At 43.9% G+C, this 12,546-nt stretch overlaps 3 protein-coding genes across 3 annotated transcripts; 2 read left to right on the top strand and 1 right to left on the bottom strand.

Annotated features, from left to right (window-relative positions):
- Positions 1-595: 595 nt before the first annotated feature.
- FOIG_16712 (uncharacterized protein) lies at positions 596-754 on the top strand (the record flags this gene model as incomplete). The annotated part of the gene is made up of 1 exon (XM_031218186.1): positions 596-754. One exon carries the CDS (start codon positions 596-598, stop codon positions 752-754), a length of 159 nt encoding a protein of 52 aa, XP_031052102.1.
- A 2,371-nt stretch (positions 755-3,125) lies between these two features.
- Positions 3,126-4,693, bottom strand: FOIG_16711 (uncharacterized protein; the record flags this gene model as incomplete). The annotated part of the gene is made up of 5 exons (XM_031218185.1): positions 3,126-3,245; positions 3,295-3,408; positions 3,721-3,740; positions 4,191-4,257; positions 4,325-4,693. 5 exons carry the CDS (start codon positions 4,691-4,693, stop codon positions 3,126-3,128), a joined length of 690 nt encoding a protein of 229 aa, XP_031052101.1.
- Positions 4,694-5,766: 1,073 nt separating this feature from the next.
- FOIG_16710 (uncharacterized protein) lies at positions 5,767-12,116 on the top strand (the record flags this gene model as incomplete). The annotated part of the gene is made up of 6 exons (XM_031218184.1): positions 5,767-7,414; positions 8,204-8,304; positions 9,760-9,884; positions 9,939-10,608; positions 10,646-11,350; positions 11,406-12,116. The coding sequence occupies 6 exons, from the start codon at positions 5,767-5,769 to the stop codon at positions 12,114-12,116; spliced, it is 3,960 nt and encodes a 1,319-aa protein (XP_031052100.1).
- Positions 12,117-12,546: the final 430 nt, after the last annotated feature.

The following is a 12,546-nucleotide window of genomic DNA, read 5'->3' as shown; positions in this document are numbered from 1 at the left end:
TTTCACTCTACGGTGGGTCAAAAAGATTGTAAACTTCTAGTTCAATGTCCTATATAAATTCATTGAGGCACGTAATCTGAAAAGAACCAATGTTGCCTACAACGATGACGGAACAAACAAAAAAAAAAAAAAAAAAAAAAAAAAAAAAAATTTATTCACTCAGCAGTACTTGAAAAGGCCCACTTAACGCGTCTTTATGGTATCAAAGATGACCATCTCATGTTCAAGCGACTAGGGATAGTTACTGTGTAAGGCATGTCACAGTAGAGGCCGGGCACATTATGAACGACATGGTCAGAAAAAGAGGACGGAAAGCTGAGACGGCTTGTTGATTTGTATGGCCGTGAGTGGACGAATATCGCCATAAAATTAAGCCTACACTCTTCGGAAGAATGCCACAGGCGGTTCCATCAATAGCTGAAACCAAGCATCCATCACGTCCCAGTCAATTCGTTTGTGACTGTTGAAACAGTGTTAGTGTCAAGACGATGGCCATTACTAGACTAATATTAGGCAGAAACTTAGAAGTTGCTGTAATAAGCATATCAAGAATTGGCCGTACTCTCGTCCTGGCGACTGATATCCCAGCCAAAGAATGCTTGACGGTGACAACGATGACAACGATGATATCGCCGAACAATGCAACGCATCTGGAAACCAGTTCATATCAACACCTCCTGGTTACAGTATATCACAAGACCTTGCCCAGAAACGTGAGGAAAGGCTCATCGAGCTTTGGGTGCCTGGAAGATAAAGGAAGCACTGGAAAGAGATCCGCGAATGAACATGGTGGCTATACTCAATCGGCCACGGACGAGTAAGCGATGATACTGGCCTGGTTAGAGCAGCGTAGCATAAATTGACAGCTTGTTCTGCTTTTTACGGTACAAACGTATTTGATGCTCGACGACTCTATATTAGGGGATTCAGATTCTTTCTACTCTATGCCCAGAGGTGGTGTTTCATACAATATTGTATATGTCCAATAGCATTTCTATTCTACGACCACCGTTTTCAACGTGGGTAGCTTTCGTAAACTTTCTATTTTGGGTACACTGGATTGGCATGTAAAAGAAAAAGTGAAAAAAAATAGTCGCACGGGTACAGCCCCTCACACTGTGCCGATGGAGACCAAATTATGCAACCCGGTTTCCAGTCCCCCAGGTGCAACGATACGGGCGCCGACAATCATCCTATTTCTAATGATCATGCTTTTGCATCGTCTATTGGAAGGACGTTGAGGCACCAAGTACTACTCCATATTTGTGAAGCTCGGGGAATACACATAGCTGACGAACATGGTCAAGATAACAGAGATTCAACTATCTGTAGAAGGACGATAAAAATTGGTTGTTTGACCTTGTATCAGTCATTATTGACTAGAAGCGGCCACCGTACAGCATCCACTACAAGGCACGCGCTCTTGCATTTGATTTCACGGTGCATCCCTGTCCCATATTTTTCTTTACCAATAGAATTAGCTATCAGCTATGTTTAGTTCAAAGAGAAAGGTAGATTGTGTCCCTTTTTTTTCGCATGGAAATTCAGCCTGTACTGTTTGCCCGCGCAAACATAAAAGAGACGTCTGACGGCAAACATCCAGTTGTCGTGCCCCAGAACATCCCCATTGCAAATGGCCACATCCAAGAGACCAATGAGGACCTTTCCAGCTTCGCGAAACTTATGCGAATTTCAATTGCCAGGTTACATCCGCAGACATCGTAGTTCAAGCGATGAACACAATTTAAAAGCGACCGCACTCCATAATAATTCGATTCCCCGTAGTGAAAAGCTTCTGAAGGCGCTGGAGATGTTTTGGCCGCCAAGAGTGTCTAATGTGTCACCGAAGCCTCGCCTGTGAATTACAGCTATAAGCTCACTTCGACGGCGGAGTAGATGATGGAAATCATCACGGAGATCCAGAATCAATTCAACTGTTACCACCCAAAAGGATACTTGCTGCAAAGTTGAGAAGTTATGGGTGTACTGTTACACTAGGCGTCATGATAGCCAAAGCTCGATTTAGCCAGAAACCTACTTTCATATGACATGACTTCTACTGCCGTGCTGTCTACTGGTTACTTGCATCGGCTAACTTCTGCAGAATAATTGGCTGCCGGCGGATGGACAGCGATCACAATACCTGACGTCGGATGAAATATGGAAGAGTAGAGCTGGGGAAGAAAGAAAAAAGAAAGCAGCCACTGATGGAGAGTCCATGCATTGAGACTTTGACAATAAATCCTAGCCACATTGTGTATGTCTTTAAACAAATATCCAAAACCAACGTCTCTTGGGCTTCACTCCAAAACACTTGGACCCCGCCAATAAGGCCTTTCTCTTCCTGTTAGTTGATTATTGTCACATGGAGTACGATTGGAATCTGAAAGAATCTATCATACGCAACCGACTAGCGGTGTAGATCGAAGACTGAGAAGATGTCATGTGAAGCACGCAACTGTGAAATCATGTTGTATCTATTACGTAGCGATAATGTATTTGCAAAAGGGTGGCGCCAGTCCTTAACATGATAAAGGACTAGATGTATTTTGAGGAGTTCTTGCATCAACACTAGCTGGAGATACATACTATGGAGATAAGTAAGAGTGAATTAAGTATGTCCATTACATAATTTAAATGAATGTCTGTCCCTATCTGTTTCCCGTTGCGGTATGGATTATGCTCATAAATAAGATAAAGACACAACTCTTCCCATCTATCAATGACTGAAGAGACTTCTTAATTGCGTAAAGCACCTCTGGGCCTTCAAGTACATCATTGGGCTGTTTACATTACGAGGCAACATGTGTTCTATCCATATCAACAGCAAACTCAGGTACCTTTTGCATATAATTTCTTTCCCAATTTTAGAGTTGAATACTATGAAAATATTTGATAAAAAGTATCATGATATGTCTTTAAGATCCCAGTGAAGTCTATCTATCTTCCAAATAAGTCTCATATTAAGAAGTACGATAGCTGTTCTTTCTCTATCAAACTTATTTCCATTATATCCCTAACATAGATCTTGCATTCTCCTACAATGAGCAGTCTTATTCATTTCTTGCTCTCTCTTATAAACTTAATATGCTGCGGAACTCTTGGTGTCGCCGAGAATGCCCACTTTAACGCAGCCAAGGATGCTTTAAGGCTTCCTCTGCAGTAATACGTTTTTTACTAGTTGTAAAGATTTGTCCCAGGAAGTCGCTACACTCAGCAGGGCAATCAATACGCTTAAGGGTATGCTATTTTGTTAGTTTAAGCGAAATCTTTGGAAGAGTCGCCATTGCTTACCTTGTAGTGTTCAATGCTTTGAGAACTATTTGTCGTAGTTGGTGAGTATTTCTCACCCAATGAGCCCGGAGCTCGTTGATAGATTAAGTCCAGAACTTCACATTCCTCCGTTTCCTAAAGGAAATTAGTGCCAGTCAAGAGACGAAAGATCATGCATCCTATGCTCCAAATATCACAAGCGTATGACCATTGTTTACCCCGGAAGACTTCCGGGGCTGTATAACAGTATGGAGTAAGCGCTTCGTAATAACCGAAATTTTTGAAAACGGCACAATGAAAGCCGACTATCTGAATCTGGGCACTCAGCAGGGAACTAGGTTTCGTCCCCTGATGATTTGTGCCGGTTGCAGACGAAACGACCTTGATCTCGGGGCTAAGAGACTGAGGACAAAGCAAGACATTTCTAGGACTAAGACTAGTATGTACTATGCCAATCTTATGTAGGACTGAGCCTTGTTAGTATGGTTGCAACAGAGGGTAAGTTTCTATACCCACAGGCAACACTTTTAAAAAGCTGTCGGATGAAACTCCGGATTTCACCATGATTAAAGCGGGGTCTGCGATGCAGTAACGTTGACAAACTATCAAACCGATTTTCCTCTATAGCGCAAATGTGGCCATTATAACAGAAGCAATCCCATAGCCATTGGCATCGACTAAGGTTCTTGGGGTCATTCACCTTGATAGTTTGGAGAACACGAAGGTAATCCAATATTTCATCAGTATACGGTTGTCCTTGACGACTTATCACCATAGGCACAATATCTTGAATTTTCTCGTCTTTGACATAGACAACAGTGGAGCTATGCCGTTTTTCCATAATTCTGTCAATGATTTGAACTAGTATTCAATTAGAAATTGGCCTGGTACAGAATACTAGTTGTGGCATTACTTACACCTCGGTATGAGTTTGTCCCCCGGGGCTACAATCAGATATCCGTCTCCATCAGTGTAAAGGGGCTCCTGTTCCAAGTAGTTAGTAATTTCTGATATGACTTCTCATTTTGATTAATCAGGGGTTTATAGTTACCTTCAAGACTATGCTTCTAACATCGGGCTCCAGCGGTGGTTTATCTTTAAAAAAGAAACGATACTGGCAATAAACTTCTGAAAGCCATTCAGAGCTACGAATCTTAAGTTTGCGGTCTTTGGCCCATTCCCGGTCCCCATCAATGATTTCTCCAAGTCCTGTTTGAGGGGTTCCATCACGTCCTACCAAAAGTATGTCAGTTACGTTGTTCGTCCTCTTAGCACTTAAAGTGCCACCAAGCGTCGTGATTAATTCCTCCACTTTAACCCAGTCTCCTTTGTACCTATGTTCTGAAGGGAAACCTTTTCCCATGAAGAACTCTCGGCCTGAGCAAGGTGGAAGTCTACGGCGATAAAAATCAACCGGCATGGCGAGTGTTATGATACCGTCAGGTAATTATGGAAAATTCGATGCAGGCAACTATTTAGCTCATTATATAAAGGTGAAATTAGACTGCCTTACATTTCTTACTTATTTCTTAGCATAGGTTATATCTATAGTTAGGATGTAACATTAGCTAGAGCCTATATTGAGAACTTTCTCAACATTTACGACATGGAAAAGAGCTCTAACTAAGTATACATCTCAATGTTCCCACGTTTCACGAGTTATTTGGGCCTAGGGTTTGTTATACCGGGAGGGGTTAGTGAAGGTGCACCAATATGCACGGCTTGAGTCCTGACCATCAGTTAGCCCTCGTCTTTTCTTGCAGAAACTTGGTAAATTGTGTAGTATCTCCTGTATACCTCTACTCTCCATCTCTAGGTTCTATTAATTTCTAGCTGAGGCTTTTACTGCCAAAGACTATCCAAGAATATCCCTTGCCAAACACTCAAAGCCTGTGACGCAGCTATGTGTATAATGCTGTTAAAACATTTATCCCAAATAAGCCAATACTAATACTTATTAACTTAGGCAATTATGCCCAATCAAAGGGCTGCCATTGATTTATATGCACCGGGGACAGTACTGTAGGATTTTCATATAAACTGACGCCATGTGTGTATCAAGGCGACCGCCTTTTGATCTTTACCAATAACAGTCCCTCGCTCGATTCAAAAGCAATAATAATAACCTGGTGACTGATAATATCCTGGCAAGCTATAACCTGTCACTTAATGATTTATATTAATGGTAAAAAGGCGGCCGATTGGAACTCCTTGGTTATGTCTCGCATGCGGCTTACAAAAGAACCCCAGCACGGAATATGAATACTTAGAGCTTCTCTTTACCATATTCTAGTTGAAAGTAAGAAGTACAAAATCTGAGAACTATTTAGGACTTCTCCTTTGCAGTTCATATTATTCAAGCATACAGCATTACCTCTTGCCACTAAACCATGTAACGTGGTTGATAAGCATGCGACGCAGATAAGCATGCGACGCACTTTTCCCTCTTACATCATAGATTTTATCTGACCAGATATTTCTCAACCATTAACAATGTCACAATCTTCAAATGAAGCCAGAACCCTCCTTGCCCTTCAGGCCCTTCAAAATGACCCAAAATTAAGTACCCGACGCGCTGCAAAGATATACGAGATCTCTGAGCCTAGGCTACGTCGCCGTAGAAATGGCATTCAATCGCGACGCTATTTTATCCCGAAATCGCGGAAACTATCCGATCTAGAAGAGCAGATAATAGTCCAATTCATTCTTGACCTAGATTCGCGAGGGTTTCCCTCGCGACTGCGCTTTGTGGAAGAAATGGCCAATTCTCTTCTTGCTGACCGCGACGCGTCACCTGTTGGCAAGCGCTGGGCTCATAACTTCGTCAAGCGACAACCAGAGCTAAAGACGCGTTTATTTCGGAAATACGACTATCAGAGAGCCAAATGCGAAGATCTATCTATTATTCGTGGCTGGTTTAGGCTTATACAGAACACAATCGCGAAGTACGGTATCAGATCAGATGATATCTGGAACTTTGATGAGACTGGCTTTATGATGGGCGCTATTATGGCTGGAATGGTCGTTACAGGTTCGGAAAGGCAAGGAAGGCCAAAATCAGTACAGCCTGGAAACCGGGAATGGATTACAGTGATCCAGGCGATCAATGCGGAAGGTCAATCGATCGCGCCGTTCATCATTGGTGCAGGCCAATATCACCTTGCGAATTGGTACCGAGAATGCAACCTCCCAGGCGATTGGGTTATTGCAACGACCCAAAATGGATGGACAAATAACGAGCTAGGTCTCGATTGGCTAAAGCACTTTGATCGGTCTACAACTAACCGATCAACTGGTCCCTATCGTCTTCTGATCCTTGACGGTCACGAAAGCCACCACTCGGCCGATTTTGAGAGATATTGTGAGGAGAATAAGATTGTCACACTTTGCATGCCTGCTCATGCATCTCACCTACTGCAGACTCTTGACGTTGGGTGCTTTGGGCCGCTGAAAAAGGCATATGGTCGAGAAATAGAGTATCTGATCAGATGCTCTATAACTCACATTTCGAAGACCGAGTTCTTTCCCGCCTTTTACGCCGCTTTTAAAGCTACTTTTACAAAAAGTAATATCCAGGGAGGTTTTAAAGGAGCCGGGCTTGCTCCTTTCGACCCGGAAAATGTTATCTCAAAGCTTGATGTGCAGTTACGGACTCCAACGCCTCCTCAGGAGGCTGCTGAACCTTCGACCCCTTGGGTTTCAAAGACCCCAAAGACGGCAATTGAGGCCCAATCTCAGTCTGAATACCTTGAAAAACGAATTAAACGACATAAAAGTAGCTCCCCAGAGTCAATTATTGAAGCTTTAAAGTCTAATACTAAAGCAACAAAGGCAGTTATGCATGAGGTTACATTATTAAGGGCTGAGGTCCGAAACCTTCGAGATGCAAATGAGATACTAAGCCGGCGCCGGAGGGCAAAACGGACTAGATTACAGAAAGGAGGGGCCATGACTGTAGAGGATGCATCACAAGTAATTGATCAGATGGATGTTGATACACAGGTAGTGGCCGAATCATGTAGAGGTGGTGGTCGGGCCCGGTCAGAGCGACCGGCTGGTCGGCGTTGTGGTGTATGCGGCAAGGCCGGGCATAATGCAAGGACCTGTCAGGTAGTAATTGAGACATTCAGGGAAGAGTATAGTAAGTAGTTTTAATTGATTAGATAGTTTGTGGTGGATTTAAAGCAAGTTCTAGCTTAAAGGGTAAGAAGAGTGCGTCGCATGCTTATCTGCGTCGCATGCTTATCAACCACGTTACCCTTTTGTTAGTAATATAAAGTCTAATAATAGACCTGGTAAATGCCTGCGGCATATTAGAGACTTAATTTTAGGTTATTTTACAGGGCATAAAGTGTAAGAAGGATCTTAGCCTTAATATTTAGGTCTAATATATTTGATGGTTAAAAATTAATTAGTTAAGTTAAGAAGATATAAATTGCGGGATTTTTTGTTGTACTTGCTTGTCTGTTGCACCTGCTTATTATATATGTTATGTTAAATTTATTTAAAAGAAGTCTTTAAAAGTGCATACCATCGCATAGCTATAGCCTTACTATTAAAATTCATCTAATGTCTTGCATAATCTACCCTCCTTACCATCTGGGAATATATAAATACCCCCCAGTGTGCTAATATCCTCTAACTACTAGAACAGGGTCTATAGCATTTTTCTATAATAAAGGTTAAGCCACGCAGCTTATATCTAGCCCACGTTAAACACCTAGTTCTCAAGGTATTCGGCTGGGACCTGGTCTTTTGCTGGGTTAAAGAGGAAAATATCATTAATACTATAATTAGCTCTTTTATAGCCTAATAACCAGTTCTTATATAGGTTTATAGCTTAAATTTCATAGAGAAGTATATATGCCGCATTAGTGGCATTGCTGTGCGCATTCTGATGCTTCTTAATGACCGCTGCTGTATAGATTAGTAGAGTACGGAATGCAACATCCGCCATTAAGCCCGCCAGGTCCTCAAAAGAGTCTAAGCAAGATTTCTCTCGTCTTAGACTATACACCTAGGCAACTGCAGGTATGCAGAAAGGACTGTCGCCAGAGTTCAATAAGTAGCCACAGCGCTGCCTGCAAGTACCTCCTGCGCAGTCGGGAGTATCCTTTGCTGGTCAGCCCCCCCCCGGTGGTCGCTGCCGCTCCCACGGTAATGCCGGATTAGAGGCCCCATAAGTACCTCTTAATTCACAACTTCGCAGACCACATTGGATGATTATTTCAGGATACGAACTGTAAAAAACTTTAACCATCGTGTCTCAAGGTGCTGGTGAACGCTATTTGGCTGCACCAGTTGATCTTGCCTCTGCCTTTCGAAGAAACCATAAAAGCCTTTTTCTTAAAGTTGGCAAGATAGTTTACTACCTAACTGCCGAAGTGCCTACAGTGGGGGGCAATAAGTTTGAATCCAAACTGAAGTCTATTAACCAGCTGGGGACTCTCTGGGCTAGTCCTAATAAGACACTGTTTGCCAAATAGAGGAATAGACTTACCAAGTATGGAAGCTATAGAGCTCTATTAAGTCTAAAGGTAGTGAAAGCTTCTTACTTAAATCAGCTAGTCATAGGGCGACAACTTCAGTTTGGATTCAAACTTATTGCCCCCCACTGTATAGGTTACCAGGTAAAACTTTATTAACCGTTCTGTATATAAAAGTTAGGCCAAGTTAGGCCAGGGGCAAACTGCCGACCTTACTAGGACCGGGGGGGTGGCTGAGCATCTCGTCTAAATATAGAATAGCATTTAGCTACTCTGTACTTTGGCTGGATCTACTGCAATGAACTTTTTCAACACCCCCTTGTTCTCGTCACATTTTTAACACAACATAGGATTTTATAGTGTATTTAGATTCGCACAATTCCCCCATAATCTAAATACGAGTTGTTAGATTCAATCTTTCTTGCTAAGTTGATCATGCACACGCCCTCCCGTGGGACGTGATAGGATGCCAACCACAGCTTCTTTAGCCTAGGCTGTAGCTCCCTATAGCTTATGCTACAATTCTGAGCGTAGGCTGTAGACCTCAGTATAGGCAGCAGGCTATGGTGCAACCTTTTGTGTTTAAGTAGCTAGCATCCATCACACTAAATGCACTTCATGCTGGCACCAGTCCTTCACCCTGCCGGATATCTTTGAATTCCGCGGTCTGTGTTGGAGAAGTGGCATGGATGATAGTGTTGCATAGGCAGCCACAGGAAACGGGTGTCGCGCGATTACGCGTGAATCGTCAGAACAGTGTTACAGGTCTGTTGCAGGGTCAGCAGGTCTAGTATCATAGCCTCGCCTCTTTAGCGATAAGAAGGAGGAGAGCAAGAACAACCATGATGAGAAAGAGACAGAAGACAATCATTCCGATCATCATTAGATTATTAGTTACCTAGTGAGAGCGCGCTGTCTGACAGTCTGCTGCCTCGACTCTCAATATATAATTATGATTTCGTCTTCAAAAATTATCACTGATACCCTTAGTCGATCACAGACTAGAGTATCACCCGATGATCTGCCCTTCGAATCATCTAGCTTCGACGCCATTTTCCGCACCACTCATCCAGAGAAGGCCAAACTAGGCCCATCTGGCAAACGAAAGACATCTGGTCGTGTTATGTATGAATGCCTTCATTGTCCCCCAGATAGTCCATAGTCAAATGGAAAGCGTAGCAATGCCATTTACCACGCGAAAAGGAAACATGCCTCTATTCTTCAGACGGAGGCCAGTACCGTAGACGAGCACGACTCGGATATTATTACCCGGCCATCAAAGCAGCCGCGGATGGACAGTTTCTTTCCGAGTCGGCCATCAGATACCACTTTACGCCGCGTCCTTAACCGACAGCAATATATAGAATCGATTGTCGATCTTCTTACACGCCGTCGTTTACCATTCTCCGCGGTGAAATGGGATGAGATGCAGGATATCATATTGGCATGCAATCCGGCTATTGAGGATCTTCTCCTCACGTCCCGCGACGCAGCTATGCGTCATATTACCACTACCTTCGACTTATACCGATCTCAATTGAAAGCAAAGCTTCAGGCGTCCGTATCGAAGATCCATCTCTCGACCGATCTCTGGACATCGCCTCATCGGCATGGCATTTTAGCAGTATGCGTTAGATGGGTTGATAATGGCTATCGACTTCAAAAGGCCCTGCTAGCTATGCCTGAATGCCGATACAGCCACAGTGGCGAACGCCAAGCAACTCTAATGGCGGAAGCAATCGAAGAATACGGTATTGCGAAGCAAATCGGCTATCATACCGGCGATAATGCTACTTCAAACGATACCTGTTTAAAGCATCTCTCTCAAATGCTACAGGATAAATACGGTGTATGTGATTTAGAACGTTGATTACGGTAATAGGTAGTTGGTTAACGGGGTCTGGATATCTTTCCGTCCCAACCGGCGCCGAATCCGATGCATCGCTCATATCATAAATCTCTCCCTTCAAGCCTTCCTCCTTGCGTCCTCGAAAGAAGCTTTACGCGCAGCACTTGCCGCTGCCAGCGACGTAACCGGCGCCGAGATGTACGAACAGTTCTACTTTACACTCTATGATGTATCCGCCAATGAGCCAACATCGCGGTCTGAAGCTTCGGAACAGCAAGAACAGTCTTTCAGTAAGGTATGGAAGGGAAAGGCTAAAAGGGCCGCTCGGAAGCCCCCCGATTTCAGGGATGACAAATTCAGAGGCTGGCAAACCATCCCGGCGATGCGTAAACTACATAACATTGCAGTCTGGCTTCGAAATTCATCTATCCACAGTGATCTATGGGAGGATCGAGTAAGCTTGCGGCTTGGGATCGATAACGACACCCGATGGAACTCTTGGTATAAGCTGATCGATAATCTTATCCGAAGACAATCACAGATCAAGCAATTCTTGCTTGATTACGATAAGGAGATCAACGATAATATCCTCAACTCATCAGATTGGGATTACCTTGAAAGAACACATAGATTTCTCCACCCATTCGCGTCGGCAACTTTATGGGCTGAGGGTAAGAATTCTACATTGTCGCAAATATTGACAATTATGGATGGTTTATTACGCCACTATGAAAAGAACAAGGTATGCTGTCACTTGATAGGCTCTAAACCCTAACTTGGCTAATTATCCAATCTAGGAACATTACTCGAAGCCGGAGACGTTTGATCGCCGCATCCTTCATTCAATTGAGATGGGCTGGTTCATTCTCGACAAGTATTATACTATGACCGAAGATGCGCCTGTTTACGCTGCCGCCCTCCTTCTTGATCCCTCAAAGCGAATCAGGTACATTGAGCGCCACTGGCCAGAGTCATGGCACGAGAACGCCATTGCTGGTGTCCGTACAATTTGGGAAGAGTACAAAACTCAGCCTGAGACTGGACCTGCAGAGTCGGTTGATGAGGTATCTGCTTCGCAAAAGCGGCAGCCGAATGAGTGGGACGCTCTACTTGAAGAGTTGGAAGTCACCGAGGATCTGGGTGATAGTATGGACGATCTTGAAGACTTTATAAAGGCAACACCCATCAAAATAAGTGGGTCACCACTTCAATGGTGGTGTAATAAGGACCAGCGGAAGACTTATCCTCAGCTAAGTCGAATGGCTATTGATATCCTCTCGATCGCGCCTGAATCAGCTGATCCGGAATCTGCTTTCTCTGGTGGTCGACGCACTCTCTCCTGGGATAGAGAACGAATGACTTGCGAGAATCTTGAGAAGGTTGAATGTATAGGCAACTGGCTGCGTGAAGGGCATATCCAGAAGGCTGTTCATGGTGGTATGGGTGTAATTACTGATACGGGTTTTGATAGTGGCGGTGGTGAAGACTCCGATGTTAATTTTGATTGATTTGCGGATATCTGACAGTATAGGTGCTGCAGTGCTATGGAGATATCAATTGTGCTAAAGTGCTAGGGTGATATTCTAGCACACCTTTTGCGAATATGTGAATATGAATATGAATATCACTTTAGCGCGTGATATCACAATACGCAAGTCTGGTGGTGAGGATGGTGTCTGAGCCATCCGCCTGGGACCGGGTGAAACACCAATGGTGCCGTTCACGGCCGCAGTCAGATTGGCGGGGGTGTGGATCCCCAGATCGAAGGGGTCCGGAGCAGCGGGCGGGTTCGTCGTAGACGAAGCCATCGCCGCACCTTGCGGCTGCGCAAAGCGCAAATTGAGGCGTCTGTTGTGCACTTGTTAAGGATTTAGGTGTAGACAAGGCCACTTTCTTAACATTTGTATGCCAAGAGAGTGTGATGACAAAGGAAGGTGT

This window comes from Fusarium odoratissimum (assembly GCF_000260195.1).
Source record: "Fusarium odoratissimum NRRL 54006 unplaced genomic scaffold supercont1.128, whole genome shotgun sequence".
In the NCBI taxonomy this organism is placed as follows: Eukaryota; Fungi; Ascomycota; class Sordariomycetes; order Hypocreales; family Nectriaceae; genus Fusarium; species Fusarium odoratissimum.
The sequence above is the reverse complement of the archived record's forward strand: the minus strand, read 5'-3'. Positions and strand labels throughout refer to the sequence as shown.